The sequence below is a fragment of the Heteronotia binoei genome, chromosome 4 (genome assembly GCF_032191835.1).
Source record: "Heteronotia binoei isolate CCM8104 ecotype False Entrance Well chromosome 4, APGP_CSIRO_Hbin_v1, whole genome shotgun sequence".
NCBI lineage: Eukaryota > Metazoa > Chordata > Lepidosauria > Squamata > Gekkonidae > Heteronotia > Heteronotia binoei.
Genome location: NC_083226.1, coordinates 26,503,004 through 26,524,397, shown reverse-complemented (window position 1 = coordinate 26,524,397; position 21,394 = coordinate 26,503,004). Strand labels below are relative to the sequence as shown.

The 21,394-nt window shown below is 43.6% G+C and overlaps 1 protein-coding gene across 1 annotated transcript in view; it reads right to left on the bottom strand.

The window, feature by feature from the left end:
• Positions 1-21,119, bottom strand: part of LOC132570090 (stimulated by retinoic acid gene 6 protein-like) — a 38,755-nt gene extending 17,636 nt beyond the window's left edge. The window contains exons 1-7 of the mRNA XM_060236527.1: positions 20,941-21,119; positions 10,899-10,971; positions 10,713-10,813; positions 8,179-8,309; positions 5,371-5,491; positions 3,793-3,838; positions 855-983 (exon numbers count right to left, since the gene is read on the bottom strand). Of these exons, the coding sequence (XP_060092510.1) occupies positions 855-983; positions 3,793-3,838; positions 5,371-5,491; positions 8,179-8,309; positions 10,713-10,813; positions 10,899-10,971; positions 20,941-21,119 (780 nt within the window). The remainder of the gene's footprint in view (positions 1-854; positions 984-3,792; positions 3,839-5,370; positions 5,492-8,178; positions 8,310-10,712; positions 10,814-10,898; positions 10,972-20,940) is intronic.
• Between the last annotated feature and the right edge of the window lie 275 nt (positions 21,120-21,394).

Here is a 21,394-nt window from a genome sequence, read left to right as displayed (position 1 = left end):
AAAGGGGAAAGCAATCCTTGAAAATGCACAACCTGATAAGAGTGTCAGGGAATTTAACAGCTATATATATATGCTTTCTACTGCTGTGCCTTCTTCGTTTGAGCTAACACCAAACCCATATCATCAAACTTCCTTCCCTTTCAAGAGAATGGGGTTCAGGAAGTTGTGAAAGTGCCCAGCATTTTGGAATAAGGATTTTGTAAAATACCAGATGTAGCATTGCAAGTGTGGTAGAGGTGGTGGGAAAGAAAAGTATCTTCTATGCCTTTAAAGGTCCTGGAGCAACTTCTATAAATTTTCAGTGCATGGAGAAAATAGGCGATGATAGAGACAGAGAAACAGACAGACAGACAGATAAATAGATAAGCAACCGATTTGAAGGATAAAAGGGTGACTGAAGACTAAAAGCTAATTTCATGTTCAACTTGCACACATGTACATGGGTAAGACAAATAAGAGTCCCGAGGCATGGAGTGGTAAGCTGCAGTATTGCAGTCCAAGCTCTGCTCACAAGCTGAGTTTGATCCCAGCGGAAGCTGGGTTCAGGTAGCCAGCTCAAGGTTGACTCACCCTTCCATCCTTCTGAGGTCGGTAAAATTACCCAGCTTGCTGGGGGTAAAGTGTAGATGACTGTGGAAGGCAATGGCAAACCACTTTGTAAAAAAAAGTCTGCCATGAAAACATTGTGATGCGATGTCACCCCAGGTCGGAAACAACTGGTGCTTGCACAGGGGACTACCTTTACTTTAAGACAACTAATAAATCTGAGTTCAAATGAGGAGTACATAACCCATTCTGACTGCTATTCAGAAAGTTATCACATGAATGAATGAATGTTATAAGTGAATACTCACACTTGGAAGACCCAATCGGAGACACACCCATGACGCTTTCACCAATATATGGATAAATCTGCCCAGCAGGAAAACCAGGCAGAGCAAGGAAGGCCAGTAAAAAATGACATCTTCATATTCCCCCATTACCTGTGCAAAAAAGCCTTAATTAAAAAGGGCACCTGCCAGTGATGTAACTGGTCACTGCTATGCTCAGAGTCGATGCGCAGCTATTACTCCTCCACACCAAAGCATCACACTGCATTCTAACTGGCAGGACTTGATCCAAAGCCACCTTTCCAGGTCTGTCTTTGTCTTCACCCAACAATATTTAACAGCCTCTACTTGCAAGAATGCTACTATACCCAGCCTGTTTCTTCCACTAAACCTCTGAGGAAGCTGATAACCATGTTGGTCTGTGCCACCCTGAAAACATTCCTCGATAAGCAAAATGGAAAAGAAAAGAAAATTTGGCAAAAATCAGTTGCAAATATGCTTGAATTTATCAAGTGCCCTCTGGTGTCCTTTTACATCCTTGCCTGAGTTGAACCAAGAGCAGATGACTGTATATTGTTTGACCAAGTTATGCTATTTTGAGCAGACTTCGGAGGATGGTGGAAGACAGGAGGGCCTGGCGTGACTTTGTCCATGGGGTCGCAAAGAGTCGGACTCGACTGTGCGACTGAACAACAACAAATGCTATTGCCACCTGCAGGTAACATTCCTCAGTTGCCCACAGAGAATAACCGTGGCAATTTTGTCAACTGGAAGGCAAGACACACTAGCAAGAGATTAGAATAAGACGTGTTGCAACAGGAATTGCATTTGGACAGCAACGAACTACAGCCATTTGTACTGAAGTAATCCCCATGGCGTAGAAGAAGAAGAAGAAGATATTGGATTTATATCCCGCCCTCCACTCCGAAGAGTCTCAGAGCGGCTCACAATCTCCTTTACCTTCCTCCCCCACAACAGACACCCTGTGAGGTGGGTGGGGCTGGAAAGGGCTCTCACAGCAGCTGCCCTTTCAAGGACAACCTCTGCCAGAGCTATGGCTGACCCAAGGCCATGCCAGCAGGTGCAAGTGGAGGAGTGGGGAATCAAACCTGGTTCTCCCAGATAAGAGTCCACACACTTAACCACTACACCAAACCGGCAGTAAAGCTGCAGTACTACAGTCCTAAACTCTGCTCACGACCTGAGTTCAATTCCAGCGGAAGCTGTGTTCAAGTAGTCAGCTCAAGGTTGACTCAGCCTTCCATCCTTCCAAGGTTGGTAAAATGAGTACCCAGCTTGCTGAGGGGAAAGTGTAGATTACTGGGAAAGGCAATGGCAAACCACCCCCTTAAAAAGTCTGCCATGAAAATGTCATGATGTGATGTCACACCAGAGTTGGAAAAGACTGGTGCTTGCACAGGGGACTGACTACCTTTACCTTTTTAATCCCTGGAATAGAAATGGAAAGGTAACTATATGTTTTTAAAAAACACTGGAAATGGAACATTTTAATCTGTTTTATATCTTTTCTTGCTGTTAGAACCTGGTCACACAGTTACCATTTACAGTGTGAAAAGCATCTTGGCTATGACTGCTGAGAATCCAAGAAAGTTGATGCCTTGACCGTCTAAGAAAGATGGACACTTTCTTTGCTGATCCTGACCACTACATATCTTGTTCACCTAGTCACAACTTGCAGTTGACCGAGGAAGATTAACTGTGCAAGATACATACACAATCAATGTACAGGTTACCCCAGCAAGGTGTTTTCAAAACTAGTGAGAAGGAGAGGTGGTTTGACATTGCCTTCCTCTGCAGAGCCTTCGTCAGTGGTCTCCCATTCAGTTACCGATCCTACTTAGCTTCCATGATCTGATTAGATCAGGCTATACCCTGCCATCCTCTCCTCCATGCAAGACAGAGATAAAAGCCAGGCTGCCTACAATATTCTTAACCACTGCATGCTATGCCAGGTCATTGTTGTTTCTGTTTCCCATTCTGGCACTGTGTCTTGAACATCTGGACTCAGATCTCATGGTAAGCCTCTGCTAACAGAAAGGATTTCCCTCAGCGGGGTGGTGCTTCCTTCCCCCTTTCAGCTGCAGTCAAAAATGATCTCCAAAAAGGTTGTTTTAAGGGAATCCTTAATGAGGAGGGATTCAAAGGCCTGTGGTGGGAGGGGGGGAATTTGCAAAAACTTGTCCTTCCCTTGACATTAGTGGAAATTTTTCACAGGATCCAACACCTTGTGTGAGAGCTTTGATCTCTTTTTCTGGATAACAGCCATCTCCGAAACCAAGTTCATGTCACAACGAAAGCTGAAAGAATGAGCTGTATCACCCAGTTCTGACAGGGTGGCCTTAGGGCAATTCATTTTGTCTCAGCCTCAGACCCTCCTATGGAACATGGTGACAACAATTCTGGCCTGCTTTTTAAAGACTACAAAGATAATGTTTTTGAAGTACTTTGAGTTTAGAGGAGGAGGAGGAGATGTTAACCCAAAGTATTTGGATTTCATTTCAACTTAAATTCAAATTCTTCAGTTTAAACAATGAACTTGTTGGACTTCCTGTCTCTGTAATCCACGATTTCCTCCCTCTTAACCCTACTGGCTATTATAAAAGATATAGGAAATCATACATTTCAGGATCATTACATAAGCCATACCAGGGCTTTTTCTATAGCAGGAATTCCTTTGCATTTTAGGGCACACACCTCTGATGTAACCAATCTTTCAAGCCACTAATAGCCACTGATTGACCTCTGCTCCATATTTTTATCTAACCCCCTCTTGAAGCTGTCTATGCTTGTAGCCGCCGCCACCTCCTGTGGCAGTGAATTCCACATGTAGGCCCTGTACTAAGAGCCTTGTAAACGCTTGTAGGATTGGCTACATCAGTGGTGTGTGGCCTAATATGCAAAGGAGTTCCTCCAACAACAAAAAGCCCTGAGCCATACTTACTTGTCCATGTGGGCACTGTGCAGTGTTCAACGCTATGATTGTAAACCTGAAATACAAACAAGATGGATTTCTGTTAATGGAAATCATGAGGTCCTTAGACAAGGAGACAAAATTGTGTTCATGTCTGCTGATCCAGAAGCCACCATTCTCCAGCAAAAGAACTGCAAAGGGAGAATGCATCAAGAAGTTTGATGCCATCTCTCAAAAGTTTAACAAGAATTTGGGGCTCTTAAATTATTACAAGTATTAAAAGGTTCAGTAAAACCTGAGATTCCTCAGAAGTGTGGTGAGATGGGCCTCAAAAGTGCCCATCCCTGCACCTCAGGAAGGAGGAAGGTACTCAGCCAACCCTGGTATCCAGCTTCTAGACCCCCCCCCCCCCAAAAAAGGCTCCTCTTCTTCCATTCCCACACTTTTCTCTCAGGGTATCTCCACCACTAGCCAACCAATTCAAGGAGATTTTGGCTCAGCCCAAAAGTTTGGTCGGAGGCTCCCCTCTCTGCTTTCAGGTCTCTTTCTCCTTTTTTGCACCCGGTAATCATGGATCAACTAGGGCTTAACATACTTCACAGAGATCAGTCTGACAACCTTTAAAATGAAAAACAAAGTCTAAGCCAGTGGCACCTTTAAGACCCACAAAATTTTAGTCAAGGTATGAGCTTCCGTGTGCATGCAGACTTCCTCAGATACAGTGAAATTGAATTTGCCAGTCCATATATATAAGGCAGAGGTTGAACAGCAAATTGGTATGCAACATAATGAAGATGTTTAAATGGATGCAAACAGGAATAACAAGCTACGGTTATACGGTCACCATTGTTTGAATTTAATTCTGGGGAAAAGCAGTGAAGCTTTTTTTCTGGGGAGGGACGGTGGCTCAGTGGTAGAGCATCTGCTTGGGAAGCAGAAGGTCCCAGGTTCAATCCCCGGCATCTCCAAAAAAGGGTCCAGGCAAATAGGTGTGAAAAACCTCAGCTTGAGACCCTGGAGAGCCGCTGCCAGTCTGAGAAGACAATACTGACTTTGATGGACCAAGGGTCTGATTCAGTATAAGGCAGCTTCATATGTTCATATGTTCAAATGAATATGTCAGAATTGGAGACAGATGTGTAAATGTATCTCACTCAACTATTAAGAAGGATACATTTAAACATCTATCTCCAATTCTGACATATTTATTTGCTTAATTGTTTTTCTCCCAAATTTTTCCTGAAGATAAATATTGCCCACAAGCAAACTGCTAGGCTGTCTCTGCATCCCACCCCAGGGATCCAGTGTGGTACAGTGGTTAACATCAGGAGACTATAATCTGGAGAACTGAGTTCCCCACATCTCCACCTGATGCAAGCTAGGTGACCTTGGGTCAGTCACGGTTCTCTCAGCCCAAAAAACAAACCTAGCTTACCACAAACAGAGCTAGAGTTTCAAGCTGCCAAACAATCTTTGGTCTTCCTGGCTATACTACACCCACTGCCATATGATAATAATTATTAATTCTTGTTGCACCCCTTCCCCATTTTCTTAAAGGCCACCATCTCTCTGAATGGCATTCATGTCAATATATCATAGGCTACTTACCAAGACACTGTATAAAGGAATCCAAGCATGGCTCCTGTGATCTGGAACTGTGTTGAAAGGCAGGCAAAGAACGGGTAGGAAGAAAGGCCAACTTCCATGGCACAGACTAGAATCACAAAAGCTGTAAGAAGAAAGAAAGTGGGTCCAGAAATCCTCTTTTTAGGATGGCATCATGGATGTTAATGCAGAGAGTGTTGGAATTCAGATACGACTCAGTGGCAGGCAGAGTACATGCCTGGTGACAGAAAATGCCAGGTTTAGTCCTGGGCATCTCCACTGAAAGGACCTAAAGAGCACATAAAGCAGACCTGCTCAAGAGATGGACAATGCAGTAAAAGAACTGGGCTAAGGATGAATGGCCTGACTCAAACCTGACTTAGACATGACAGCAGTTAGTTGCAGATAAGCCCATTCATCCCTCTGTTACATTTTTATCCTTCCCTTCTGTCAAGGAGTGGGGTACCTGGTTTCCCCTTCTTCCATTTTGTTCTCACCACGACCCCATGAGACAGAGGTTAGGATGAGAGTAACTGGCCCAGAGCAATCAGCAGGTACTATATGGCTTTCTCCATCCTCTGTTTCCTCAAATACTCACCATCCATTTGAGCGGCTTCCAGTGTTCTCTCTAAGCTGCAGAGCCTTGTGAGCAAAAATTCTACTTTGTGAGCTACTGGCATTAAAGTTGTGAGCTACTGCATAAATTAGTGTGCTCTGGCGTCATCCTTCCTAAGCTAAGACAAACAATTTGTGAGCTGGAGGCTAAAAATCTGTGAGCTAGCTCACGCTCACTCAGCTTAGAGGGAACGCTGGTTGCTTCATAGCTCAGTGGGGATTTGAAACCAGACCTCCCAAGTCCTATTCCAACACTTGAACCATGAGATCACACTGGCTGTTATCCATATATAGTATTCCATGTGGCTCCCGTCTCATTTGAACTCATGTTAACACTACACTACATGTGTAAACACTTTTAAAACAAGACAGAAAGCTTACATGGTCAGTCACATTTAATTGGGGCTTCAGTAAAAGACAGCCAGCCATGACCTGGATGGCCCAGGGTAACCTGATCTCATCAGCTCTCAGAAGCTAAGCGTGGTTGGCCCTGGTTGGTACTTGGATGGGAGACCACCAAGGAAGTCCATGGAGGCAGCAGAGCCAGGAAATGGGAAACCAGCTCTGTTCATCTGTTGCCTTGAAAACCGCAGGATGGCACCTGGGTTTTCGCCACTGTGTGACATAGAGCGTTGGACTAGATGGGCCTGATCCGACATTGCTTCTCTTATGTTCTTATGATCAGGTCGCTGCAAGTTGGCTGTGATTTGACAGCACTTTCCACTACCACATAAGACAGCCTTGTAAACATCTTAGATGTTGCCATTGGAATGTGACTCATTAATATCACAACTGCTTTGCTTCTTTCGACATAAGAAACAGCTCCCTGTGCCACTTGAAACCATATGTAAACAGGATTGCTATTTATGCTGCAAATTTGGGGGAGGTGCAATTTTTACTGCAAAAGTTGCCCTCAAGGAGTGGAAAGGAGTATAAATGTTTTGGGGGGAAAAGTATTCCTACAAGCTTTGAGGCATTTTTTCACCACTTTACAGCCAGATTGCTGAAACCATTGCCGCTTGGTTGTCATTTCTCTTTTATCAAGTGCATCATCCCAGCCGGTAAGGGATCTTAATGAACTTAATGACATTGTAACACCATGTGCCTGATCAGACTAGGTAATATGATCTCAATAATGGGCCCCTACTATTCACTCACTTTAAATGTGGGGGGAGACACATTCCTATTGCCTAGACAATCAGCTTCTTGTTGCGTTATGCAGAGGGGTTCATTGTGTGCCAAGATTTTCACCCCAATTCATCATCCATTTAAACTGCATTAAATTGCATCTGAAGAAGTGGGCAATGATTAACGAAAGCTCCAACCCTGCTACAAATTTTGTTAGTCTTTAAGGTGCTACAGCTACAGACAGAATACAACAGATGCTCATCTTGCTCTATCTTGCATTAAACTGGTCATATATCCAGTTGCTCATCCAAATGCACAGCCCTATCTATGTTCAGTTCCAACTAGTCAATTAAATTTGACTGGGATGGGGGATGGGGAGAGGGAGAATTGGCCTGGTTGCCTTTGCATAATTCATACAAGCATTTGTATTTGTTTATCCATAGTCCACTTTTTCCCCACTGCCAGGATCTCAAAGTGGCTTAGAACATCCGTTCTACTTTCCCATCCTTTCTACTTTCCCATCCGTTCTACTTTCCCGTTCTACTTTCCCATCCGTTCTACTTTCCTCACAACAACCTTGGGAGGTAGGTTAGGCTGAGGGAATGTGACTGACGGGCCCAAGGACACCCAGCAAGCTTCCATGGTCAAAGTGTGGGGAGGCTCCTCTAGTACCTATTCCCCCTTGCAAATAGTTTCATATCTTAAAACAAAGAGGCACAAGTAAAATCACCGAGGAGAACAAGGGATGTTTTGCAAACATCTGATTTCAGCTCAGCCTTCTAAAGCAGTGGTTCACCCTGGACCACAGGAATTCAACTACTGCCAAGGGGAACACTTTCTCTCAGCATTGCTCCCACTGTAAAACGAAAGCAGGGGGGGAGACCCAATCACTGCAGAGGGTGTTGCCTTCCATAGGGGGGAAAGAAAAACACCAAACTATGACCTTCATTTTGATCTGTTTCTATAAATTTCAAACTCTTTATCCTAATCATTCCCAGAACCGAGAGCTTGGTCATGGCAGAACTGATTCATGCATCAAGGTGAAATTTCCGGAAGGGAGCCGTTTACCTCGAGCCCACGAGGGCACTTGCACAGGGAGGTATCCTTCTGAGAACAGGATCATGACCTTGTTGGCTGTAGTTCCAAAGGCAAAGGCCATTGACCACCGATTGTGGTATCCCCCTACAAAATCCAATGGTCTGTGAACAAGAAGGCATTGGAATGTGACTAAGAAATATTAACATATGATGTGCAGGTACATGTATGGTTTGGGATGGCTGCCATGTTTTAATTTAACGGAGGTGAATACAGAAGAAACACAAAAGGCTACAGAAGGAATATAGAAGGATACAGAGGAAATGTTCTAACAGCCAACCATAGAACAGGGGAGGGCCAGATATTCCAGGTAATAAGCAAGGCAAACCAGGAACTGAAAATCTATGCTTTGATTTACACATTCATTGTTCAATTTGTCTGCATTTTCAGAGAAAGCACCTAGGAATTACAGGACAGTATTTATTCTACATTAACATGGTCATAGTAGCACTTAGCCTATTTACTGGAATTAAACATGAAAATCAGAAATAATATTCCAGTCAGTTCTTGAAGATTTAGTGTGCTATTCTGATGCTGCTTAGCATTTATAAGAACAAGGTGGGTAGCCTGGACAGTGAAACAACTTGAGCTGAACTCAGTTGTAGGTTCTTTCGTGGCAAGTAAACGTATGCAACTCAAGTGAGCCAGTATTCCCAAACATGTGAACAGAGTTTGGCCTGCACATTGAGAATAATAATAATAGCTTTCAACCAATGAAATCCACTAGTAAAGCAAGATATTCCCATGATCCTCTCCCAATGGCAGCTCACGGAACACCCCAAAATTTTATTCCCGAGGTCTGCAGATCCTTATGAATAGCAAATAGGAAATGGGGGTGGGGGGGAGAGATCTGCAGTGGGAGGGCAAATTGGCATAAAGACACACTCTCTTCAAACAATACAAGTAACCTTCTCTGGGTTCCAGCCTCCAGATGGGACTTGGGGATTTCCTGAAATTACAGTTCCAGACTCCAGTCCCCCTGGAGAAAATGGATGCTTTGGAGGGTGGACTCTATGGCATTGTACCCAACTGAAGTCCCTGTCCTCCCAGGCTCCATCTTCAAATTTCTATGAGCTTCCCAACCAGGATCTAACCACCTACCCCATCCTCATCCCCTGCTGGTGGCCCTGGCAACCCTAACTTGGAAACTAGGGTACAAGCCTATGACTACCGGATATATATGATGGAAAATTACAAGTGTAGGCTATGGGCGAAAGCTGGGTCTGATGTATGAGAAAGTGCAAATAGGGTTGCCAACTTTGGATTGGGAAATTCCTAGAGAATTAGGGGGTGGAGCCTGGAGAGGGCAGGATTTGAGAAGGGGAGGGATGGCAATAGGGTATAATGTCATAGGTCAGGGCTTTTTTGTAGCAGGAACTCCTTTGCATATTAGGCCACACACCCCTAATGTAGCCCATCCTCCAAGAGCTTACAGGGCTCTTCTTACAGGGCCTACTGGAAGCTCCAGGAGGATTGGCTACAGCAGGGGTGTGTGGCCTAATATGCAAAGGAGTTCACGCTACAAAAAAAAGCCCTGCATAGAATCAACATTCCAAAGCAGCCATTTTCTCCTGGAGAATTGATCTCTGTCAGTGTAATGGAGGGTCAAGCTGCCTATGACACAAATCAAAAAATGTATAACATTTAATATACACAAAAATGAATTTTAAAGCATATTGTCTGAATATCATGCCTAAAATTTGCAAACCATATACAATATCACATATACATTTGATGGATTTCCAATCACTACATATGTGTTTCGGCCCCCAAGGATCTTCCTCAGTGGTCAATACATTAAAAATGTACAAAGACACACATCCAGGAATAAAATAAGCAACTTTTGATGGTGTTACCTCATCTCTAGTGATATTAAATACTCTGTACCAGAACCATAAATGTGAATATTCTGATGTGTGGGTGAAGTCTTCAGGACTATCCAGATATGATTTACTTTATATAATTTTAAATAACCACACATCATATAAGAAGCAACACCTGGCTTTCTATTATTTTATCCCTGAATGTGTGTTTTTAAACATTTTATATTAAATGTTATCCATTTTATGATTTGTGTTATAGGCAGTTTGACCCTCCATTACACTGTTTAGATTTGGGTTGAGTTTTTTTTCCCTTCCCCCTTTCTTTGAACTGATCTCTGTCGTCAGGAGATGAGTTGTAGTAATTCTAGAAGATCTCCAGGCCTTAAAGTCAAGACTGAACTCTGGAGCCATTCTTTATTCAAACTCATTTGATGAAACAAAGTGGAATTCTGAGCCAGGGTGGAAAGGAGTCTGGGGATTTTTAAAATCCTTTCCAGAAGCACCAACTTGACCATGGTTGGAAAACTTTGGCTTTCTCTTATGTTCCAATCATGTTCATTTTGTGGAGCCCAGAAGTCACCATCTCTCCTCACTATTTGCTCACATGTTACATGGCTTGTATTTTGAGGGGTTATCTGTACGTAAGTCTGAGGTAGCAATGGGCAAGAGCCCCTAAAGACTCACATCACAATCCCACACTGTCTCCTGAGAAGGGGCTGCTGTTCATCCATGGGCTTTCTTCTATGTCTTTTCTCAAGCCATGACAGCACAATAATGATGGCAATCTGCAAGAGGGGAACAAAAGCCATTGGTATGAACATGTCAAGCAGCCGTACTCCTGTTGGAGCAATGCAAAATTGGTCTACTTACTGATGGAAGAAGCGAATAGTGTAGGAAGTGCTGCAGGTTCATTGAACTTCGGCAGGTTTCATTTTTTGACACCCTGCTCAGGAAACACAGAAGTAGAAAGAGAAGTTATCTGAAAGCTACAAGAAGGTTCCAGCTCCCCTAAATCTGTTCCATCGGTTCTTTATATAAAGCTCGGTTTCTATTGGGAACATCAGCAGAACACCACAGGAGACACAGAGGCCTGAATAAAACAGCATGTTCTGTATATTTATTTCCAATGGAGGGAAGGCATTTAAAAGGTGTGTGGTCCCTTTAAATGTGATGGCCAGAACTCCTTTTGGAGTTCAATTATGCTTGTCACAACCTTGCTCCTGGCTCCACCCCCAATGTCTCCTGGCTCCACCCCAATGTCTCTTGGCTCCACCCCCAAAGATTTCTTGAATTGGTAACCCTAGGAGGAACCTTAGTGAGGCATGACACCATGGAGTCAACCTCTCAAAGTAGCCATTTTCTTCAGGGGAACTGATCTCTGTAACCTGAAGATCAACTGTAATTCCACGAGATCTCCAGCCACCACCTGGAAACTGCCAATCAGATGCTAGCTTTGACTTAAGTTTACCAGGCTGCTCTCCAGACATTGAGGTTCTTTGATTCTTTTTATCAAAGGTTTGTGCTAAGGTTTTGATTGGCTTGGTCCCCACTAGGATTCAGAGATCAGAGCGGTAGGCCAAAGGTGAGAAATATAACTCCATACGCTTACCCCATGCCCTCCACAGCTCCTGATGAGCACCATGACTGAGAGGGATCTGAACCCAGGGCTCTCTGGTAGGACATTCTATCACCCACACCCCACTGTGTTCAATCTGTAACTGAATCCAGTGCCACAAAATCCAACTTTTTTATTTAAAAAAGTTTTTAACCTCTTCCCCTCAACTACAGAAGACAGCAAATTCCTAATTCTCTTTATCTAATCTACCATGATTTTATGTACTTTTGCCAGTGTAAATGACAACAGACAATAGGAGTACAGCTAATTTTCTGCAAAGTGCAATTGAAAGACAGCCAAAGGTCATGCTGGCGGAACACCAACCTTATTGACAGTGCTTGCGGAGTCTGGTATTTTGCACTCGGTCAGGACTGGATTGAATAGTTTGCACAACGGAGTCACTGTCTCCAGTTTTTACTTCCTGTGTAGGTTGGAAAACCAGTTGGGGGTGGGAATAATGTTGCTGACCAATATTATTGATCCCAAATAGAGACATGAATGCCCAGAAAAATAACTGGGACATTTTTGGAGGGGCAGGTTTATTTTTATGAAGATTCTGTTTCAGTTTCTCCACATGGAAAACTGAAACTCGGCAAATCACTGAAATACTTTTTAAGACAAGGTTTTACTCACTCAGAAAAACCTTAGCTTTTATCATGAAAAATTAGCTTCTATCGTAAAGTTTTGCTCGAAAACCAGAGCATTGCTCTCCAACATCCCTGGTGTGCCTATGTCACTTCCGGGTCATGTAGGCATGTGACATTAATTCCCAGTGTTCTTCCCAGTTTGGGGGGTAATTCTGGCAGTAGAGAAGTGGGGCCCAAAAGCAGGGTACCCCAACCCACCCGGGGGTCTGGCATCATTCCTCAGGTCCCTTGCCCCCCCAGTAGCAGTATTTAATGTGGGTCAGTATACTGTGAGCAATGTTCCCTCTAAGCTGAGTTAGTGTGAGCTAGCTCACAGTTTTTTAGTCTCCAGCTCATACATTTTTGTCTTAGCTCAGGAAAAATGGCTCCAGAGCAAACTAATTTATGCAGTAGCTCACAACTTTAACGCTAGCAGCTCACAAAATAGAATTTTTGCTCACAAGGCTCCACAGCTTAGAGGAGACATTGGCTGTGATGGGGGGGGGGGGAAGAAAAGCTCAATTCTGCCACTCAAAAATTTAGTCTAGATCCAACTCATATACAGTATTCACAAAAAGTATTTTCAGTGACCTAAATTGTCATGTAACCATGATTAATTTTTGTCTGCAATTAATATAATAGAAAGCAGTTTCACAGCATGCTAATCAAGAGGGCTGCTCAGAGCCACGCCTACTTCCCCGGAACTGGGCCTACCCTTCCTTTTCTTGCCAGGACTACCAATGCCCTAATAGAAAGGGGGAGGAGAGTGGTGGTAAAAATGTCAGTCTCCAGGTGGGACCTGGGAATCCCCCAGAATTACAGCTCATCTCCAAACTACAGAGTTCAGTTTCCCTGGAGAAAATGGATGCTTTGGAGGGTGAACTCAGTGGTATTGGGCCCCACCAGGGTCTCATTCTCCTGATGCTCCGTCCCCAAATCTCCAGGAGTTTCCCAACTTGGATCTCTCAACCCTATCCCTATATCTCCCACTGGTGGCCTGGGGTGACTTGGCAACCCTATAAGTGGAGTGATGAGATGGTGTCCATTATGGTTGATGCGTGGCATGGGAGAAGATGCTGGTGTGAAGAGGTGAGGAAGAGGGAGAAGAAAACAAATTGTTTTTATACCCTGCTTTTTTCTACGCTAAGGAATCTCAAAGTGGCTTATAGTCGTCTTCCCTTCTTCTCCCCACAACAGGCACCTGTGAGGAAGATGGAGCTGAGAGAGTTGTGACTGACCCAAAGTCAGCCAGCTGGCTGCATGTGGAGGAAGAATGGGGAATCAAACCCCATATTAGAGTCTGCCACTTTTAACCACAACATATGCTGTCCTTCAAGAAAATCTGAGAAGTGCTTAGGGAAGCAATTCATGTTGCTGCTTCCGCCTGCTTTTCAGCCCTGGTTGTGGGGGGAATGTGTGGAATTGTTGTGGTATCATCATGCAAAAACTAGTATGTGCTTGAAGCCCACTATGACTGATCATTAGTATTTCTGCCAACATCAGCACTGCACCAGAAATTATCACTCCTGAAGACAGAGCCTGTCAAGGCAGAATGACATGCCCATTCAACAAATGCAGATTCTGAAACCCATATTTGCCATTATGGTCACAGAACAGCATTTGTTGGGACAATATATGTATGGATGTGCTATCAAGTGACAGCTAACTTATGTCAACCCCAGCAACAGGAGGAGGAGGAGGAGAAGAAGACTGCAGATTTATACCCCACCCTTCTCTCTGAATCAGAGACTCAGAGTGACTTACAATCTCCTATACCTTCTCCTCCCACAACAGACACCCTGTGAGGTGGCTGCGGCTGAGGGAGCTCTTGCAGCAACTGCCCTTTCAAGGACAACTCCTGAGATAGTTATGGCTAACCCAAGGCCATTCCAGCAGCTGCAAGTGGAGGAGTAGGGAATCAAACCCGGTTCTCCCAGATAAGAGTCTGCACACTTAACCACTACACCAAACTGGCAAGCGAGAATCAGAAGTGGTTTGCTATTCCCTTCCTTTGCAGATTTCTTTCTTTGTGCCCCCCTCCTAAGTACTGAACCTGCTTAGCTTCTGAGACCTGATAAAATCAGACTATACCATACCATTCCACATCCCTGTTGGGACAACAGGCAGGAGGAACGTGAATGCTTAGTCCTTCCCAAACCCACCAATAATATCCTGGAAAAGCTCCTAATAATTTTTCTTCACAGCTAAAAAGTCGCATAACCATCCTCTCTCCCTTTTTCCTACGGCATGCTGTTGATTCAATATAATGCATGAGCTGTCGGGAATCCATAACTGCAAAATATGGACGGTCCACCCAAAGTGAGCCTCATGATCGTGAGTTCACTGCCCAAACTTACCATGTCTCTGCAGAGATTGTTGTGGCCATTGCTGAGAAGATCTATACCAAAAAGACGGGTGCAATTCTAGATTCGTAAGTAAGCAATTATATGTCCATCAGGAATTATGGTATCCTGTTACTCATTCAGAGCCTTGTACAATGCAGTTTTTGCTTCTACCTTTGACCATTCAGATCCTTAAAGATAAATGTGGAACTATTCTCAATTTCCCACAACACTCACTGCCAGCACAAAGCAAACATTTAGTTAAACATTGACCTCGTATTAGCATAAAGAGGTTTTGCAGCTCTTTTGTGAAACACTTTGAGAGGTTTCTTTGTTAGTGACAGACACTGTTACACTTCAGAGCTATAAGCGCCAAGCTCCCACAAACAGTGACAACACCAACAACATAACTAAAGATAAGATAGAAAGTGTGAAGGCTCACAAGATATGAAGCTATTGGCTCTGATCTAGATAGCCCAGGCAAGCTCAGTTTTGTCAGAACTTGAAAGCTAAGCAGGATCGGCCTTGGCTAGTATTTGGAAGGGTGACCTCCAAGGAATACCAGGGTCGTTACACAGAGGCGGGTGATTCCAAGCCACCTCCAAACATCCTTTGCCTTCAGGCCCCACTAGGCATTGCCAAAAGTCAGCTTGACAATGGCTAATAAAGGATACAAACCTATTGCTTAAACACTAATGGCTAATACACACACACGCACACACATTTAATTGTGCCAGGCATCAGACAGAAGTTGGCTTGCCAACTTCCAGGTAGCACTGGAAATCTGCTGTTACAGTTGATCTCCAGGCAACAGAGATCAGTTCCCCTGGAGAAAATGGCCATTTTAGAGGGTGGATTCTATGGCATTTCACCCTGCTGAGGTCCCTCCCCTCCCCAAACCACGCTCTCCCCAGCCTGTACCCCCTCCCCCCAAAAAAATCTCCAGTTCTTTCCTAATCCAGAGCTGCCCCCCCTAGCCAGAGGGATACAAAAAACCTCCTTTTTGCCTCTCTGACAGCGGGAAGTCAGCTCCGCTTTCCAGAAGTGAAAGGAAGGATACTTGGGCCTCTGCCACACACCAGAACAGACGCAAGGCCTCGTGTTGGCTTTTAGTCATTTGCAGACCTCTTTGAATTTAGTCCCAAATCATTATTTGCACTCATCAATGGGCTATTGACAGATCTTAGTCTTATAGTATGTTACATGTCCTCAAAGAACAATGCTCTGTCTGCGATGAGAAATCAAGTTATTAGTTGCGCTTGTCAATGGGCCATTTGCAGATCCTACTTTCATAGCGTGTTGCATGGCCTCAGAACAATGCTTTGTGATGAGAAATCAAGTCTGGATTGCCCATGGGATGAGGAGGAGGAGCTTTGCTTTACTCACTGAACATTTGGAGCCAGGGCCACAACTGCCAGGTGAAGGAAACCGATCAATTCAGGTGGTAATATTTGAAGAGCAGCAAATTGATGGAGTGGTCATAACTGGAAAGATCTCTGGGGTCAGACTGGGGAGGATCTTCCTCTTGAATGCTGGAGAAATTTCAAAGAATGCAGGCACATAAACACACAAAGCCAGTTTGATGTAGTGGTTAAGTGTGTGGACTCTTCTTACCTGGGAGAACCAGGTTTGATTCTCCACTCCTCCACTTGCAGCTGCTGGAATGGCCTTTGGTTAGCCATAGCTCTCGTAGAAGTTGTCCTTGACAGGCTGACTTTTGTGAGAGCTCTCTCAGCCCCACCTACCTCACAAGGTGTCTGTTGTGGGGGAAGAAGGTAAAGGAGATTGTAAGCCACTCTGAGACTAATTCAGAGAGAAGGGTGGGGTATAAATCAATGGTCTTCTTCTACTATTACTGAATAAGACCGTTGGTCCATCAAAGTCAGTATTGTCTATTCAGACTGGCAAGAGTTCTCCAGGGTTTCAGGCAGAGGTGTTTCCCTTCACTTACCACCTGGTCTTTCCAACGGGAGATGCTGGAGAGCGAACCTGCGACCTTCTGCATGGCAAAGAGGTGCTCTACCACTAAGCCACAGCCCCTCGCCAAGTTTCCTGTCTTCTCCTCCAAGAGATTCAAGCTCTTCCCATTCAACCAGCGACAGCAATTTCCTCCTTCTTCCACCAGTTTTCAGAAATATGTTTGTGAAAGATGTGGTAGATGAAGAGTAGGAGAAATAGATATGGACAGGGCTTTTTTTCTGGAACAAGAGGTGCTGGAATTGAAAAGAGGAAGAGCCGACCAAGGAGTGTGCAAGTGATGTCATGCTCCCCCAGTACAGCTCATGAACTTATAACAATACTGTGATATTACAGGTGATGACTGGTAGCTTGACCCACCTTCCCATTGTGAAGTTCGGTGATGGCGGGTAGCTCAAGACCGCCCTCTCATTATGAAGTCACAGACAATGGTTGGTACCTCAAGCCCATCCTCCTGATGTGAACTCACAGGTGATAGTGGGTAGCTCAAGCCAACCCTCCTATTGTGAAGACACAGGTGATGGGGGGTAGCTCAAACCCACCCATCCATTTTGAAGTCACAGGTGCTGATTGGTATCTCAAGCCTACTCTCCCATTGTGAAGTCACAAGTGATGGTTGGTATCTCAAATCCACTCTCCCACTGTGAAGCCACAGGTGTTGGTTGATAGCTGAAGCTCACCCTCCCATTATGAAGCCACAGGTGATTGCAAATAGCGCAAGCCCACCTTCCCATTATGAAGTTACAGGTGATGGTTGGCAGTTCAAGGTCAGCATCCCACTGTTGTCAAAAGGTTTCTTGCCATTTTATAATTTTATGTCAACCGATTTCCAATGTTGATTAATTACTGATGCTAGATATATGTCTTTCATATTTTATCTTTTCAAATGTATTCGCTGATTAGCTACACCTTGCTTTGCGTTGCTCTTTATTTAGTCCATGCAATCTTATAATGGAATGCAAGCAAGTCACAGCCTCGAGATGAAGGCTTTATCTTACTGCTTGAAAGAACTGCTTGGAGTTTTATTTTCACATAAACATTTAGTGATTATGGTAGGGGGATTAAAAACATAATAATTCAAATACTTACCACCATTTTTGCGTGCCTTAAAGTTGCTGATGTCACTAACTGTCATACATAGAGTATACGTTTCTGGCCCTATCCTATGAGGTCAGTTCCAACAAAAAAAAAAAGTTTTGCTGTGAACATGTATCTTTTCAATAAAGTCCTTATTTGATTTAAATCAAAGCTGAGTTGATGAGAGCTGCACAGACCCTGGCAATTGTGAAGTCACAGGTAATGGCTGGTAGCTCAAGCCCACCTTCCTATTGTGAAGTCACAGGTGATGGCACGTGTCTCAAGTCCTCACCCCCATTTTGAAGTCAGAAGTGGGGGTCAGTAGCTCATTGTGAACTCAAAAGTGATGGTTGGCAGCTCAAGCCTACCCTCCCATTGTGAAGTCACACATGATCGCAGGTAGCCCAAGTTCACCCTCCCATTCTGAAGTCACAGGTGGCGATGGGTAGCACAAGCCCACCCTCCTATTGTGAAGTCACAGGTGGTGGTTGGTTGGTAGCTGAAATCCACCCTTGCATTGTGGAGTCACAGGTGGTGGCTGGTAGCCCATACCCACCCACCCATTGTGAAGTCAAAGTTGATAGCAGGCAGCTCAAGTCTACCCTCCCACTGTGAAATCACAGGTGATGACAGGTAGCTCAAGCCCACCCACCCATTGTGAAGTCACAGGTGATGATTGATACCAAAACCCACCCTCTCATTGTAAACTCAGAGGTGCTGGTTGGTAGCTCAAGACCACTCACCTATTGTAACATCACAGGTGATGGGCTCAAGCCCACTCTCCCATTGTGAAGTCACAGGTGGTGGTTGGTAGTTCAAATCCACCCACTCATTGAAACAGTTTTATCTTCAGAGTCCAGAAGTACCTTAAAGACTAACAACATTTGTGGCTGGTTATGAACTTTTGTAAGTCAGATACAGTTGTATCTAAAGAAGTGAGCAGTGACTCACAAAAGCTCATACTCTGCCATAAATGTTGTTAGTCTTTAAGGTGCATCTGAACCCTTCCTCTTTTCTACTGCTACAGATAGACCAACTCAGCTGCTGGACCATCTAAAGGAGGACACCAGCCTAGACTGTTTGCAAGGTAATTGGAAAGGGGGCAGCTTGAAAACCATATTAAGAGCTCAACTACACAATGTCTTCCTGTTTAAATGACATCTTTATTTCCCCTTTCACAACTTTAGTTGCCATGACTGGTTTATCAAAGAGGAGAACAGTGTCAGGAGAGGGGGGAAATTAATGCTTTCCACTCTGGCCAATTTCTCACTAGAAAAAGCCACATCCCAACGGCTATCACTCCTGCCAGGTTAGATGCCACCCTCCAGGTAGAACCCGGAGATCCCCAGGAATTAGTTTATGGGCAGACTACAGAGATCAATTCCCCTGGAGAAAATGGATGCTTTGGAGGGTGGACTCTATGGCATTTTACTTCACTGAGGACCTTGTCCTCCCCAAGTTCCATCTCCAAATCTCCAGGAGTTTTCCAACATGGAACTGGCAACCCCACCCTCCTATCTCCTGTTGTTGGCCAGTGGGAACCTGGCAACCCTATGTCATGGAAGTTACCATCCCAGGCTTTAGCAAACATTTAGGCAAGTGGCTATCTAAGAGGCATTCTAATCCCATTCAAAAAGCCTGAGGACCCCTGGCTTAGAAGATGTAACACAAACGTGGCTGTTGACAACATCAAGTTTTATATGCTCTGGCAGAGAGAAAAACAAAACGTTCACAATTAGAGGATACAAGCGTGTGTAGGGAGTGATGAGTCAACAAAAGACACAGCAATTTGGAAATGCCACCCTCTCAGAAAGAAAATCCATCTCCCCCTCCAAGATTCTCAAAGAGCTTGGGGGCTTGAGTGAAATGATTTCTTCTTTCCTTCTCCTTTTGCTTTAAGTGACACTCAGCTGCTTTGCAATATTCTATCCCTTCTGTCATTTGTCTCAATGGCAGAATGTCCTTAGATCCATTAAATCAGCTACTCTAGATTTGCATCTAAGGCTCATTAAGTTGTTGTTGTTGTTTTTTAAAAAAAACCCTTTTATGGAAACTCTGGATAAAAGATCTGAAAGCCAGAATAAATCCAGAGATTTGGGCATCAGTGTTAACAAGTGCTTTAAATATTTTAGTAAATCTTTCTGATTAGAAGACTTAATAAAATGCACCTGCCACCCTATCAATTGGCAAAAACATTATGAAGGGGATAAAGGGGAATGTTGTGTATGTGGAGCTACCAATGCCAATTTTAGACATATTTGTTGGAAATGTAGTAGAGCAGTAAAATTCTGGAAAGTAGAGCAGTAGAATTCTTGAACATGATAGCTAGCCTACAGTTATCTATAAGAGCTACAATTATCCCCTAAGGTCTTTTTGTTGACTTATGTGGATTTCCTTTTTAAGGATGTTCATGGATTTGTTCTTAATTTTGTAACATCTGCAAAGTTAATGTTCACTTAAAATTGGCAGAATATAATATATATAATATGTGTGTGTATATATATATATATATATATATATATATATATATATATATATATATATATATACTTTTGATTGTGAATCATCATTGCTTTTATGCCAATAAAGATCTGAACTGAACTGAACAATTATGAAGGAGGATTGGTTAGAAAAATCAGCAGAATGTACTCGCTTATGTAAACTAACCAGTTCATTACATTGCCAAATGTCTAATAAATCTGAAAAATCGAATGGCTTTTTAAAATCTAGAATGAAGATTTTTGAGTTTGTATAATTGATATTTATAACAGCTCTGTAATACGTATCCTGTATTTCAGTTCTTTATTTGTTTCGGACCTGTTCCTTATTAACAAAATTTTCAAAAGAAAAAAACTCTTTTACGAGTATCCTGGTATCCTGTTAGATTTACCTGTACTTTATTTACAATCCATCTTCCTTTCTCACCAGACAGATTACACAGTGTAAATCAATGCAATCAACACAATGAAACATCTAATACACAATGTAATAGAACTAGGATTACAGAAATGTGAAACAAAACCACGTACTACATAGTATGTTACAAAGCACAGAAAATGGTATTACATCAGTAGAAAACGATACAGTGAGCAAACAGGTGATGCCTACTTTACACAGTAGTATAGACTACACTTGCATTGATTTCCTTTCAACAACATCCCTTACTTCTTCCATATGAATCTACTCATACACTTTGGACATCTTCGGAAGCCCTGCCATTTGAGACTAGATGGGTGGCAACATGAGAAAGGACTTTTTTGGTTGTAGCTACAAACCTTTGGAATTCCCAGTTGGAAGGCTGAAGCGGCTCTGCATTCTCTCTCAACTGCAGGTCAGGGAATACCAAAATCTCATCCCCCCGCTGCTTTGCTGCTGTCTGCTGAGGACTGGCCACACTGGGTCCCTCCTCCTCCTCCAAGGAGTCTTCACTGTCACTAGTCCCTGGCTGGTCCATGACACCCTGGCTAGGTGGAAAGGTGGCAAAAATATGGTTTTAATTAACTAATTAATGCCCCCCTTTGAACCATTCTGTTATGATAAAAAGGTGAAGGTAGTCCCCTGTGCAAGCACCAGTCATTTCCGACTCTGGGGTGACGTTGCTTTCACAACATTTTCACGGCAGACTTTTTACGAGGTGGTTTGCCATTGCCTTCCCCAGTCATCTACACTTTCCCCCCCTTCCCCTGAGGAAGCTGGGTACTCATTTTACCAACCTCAGAAGGATGGAAG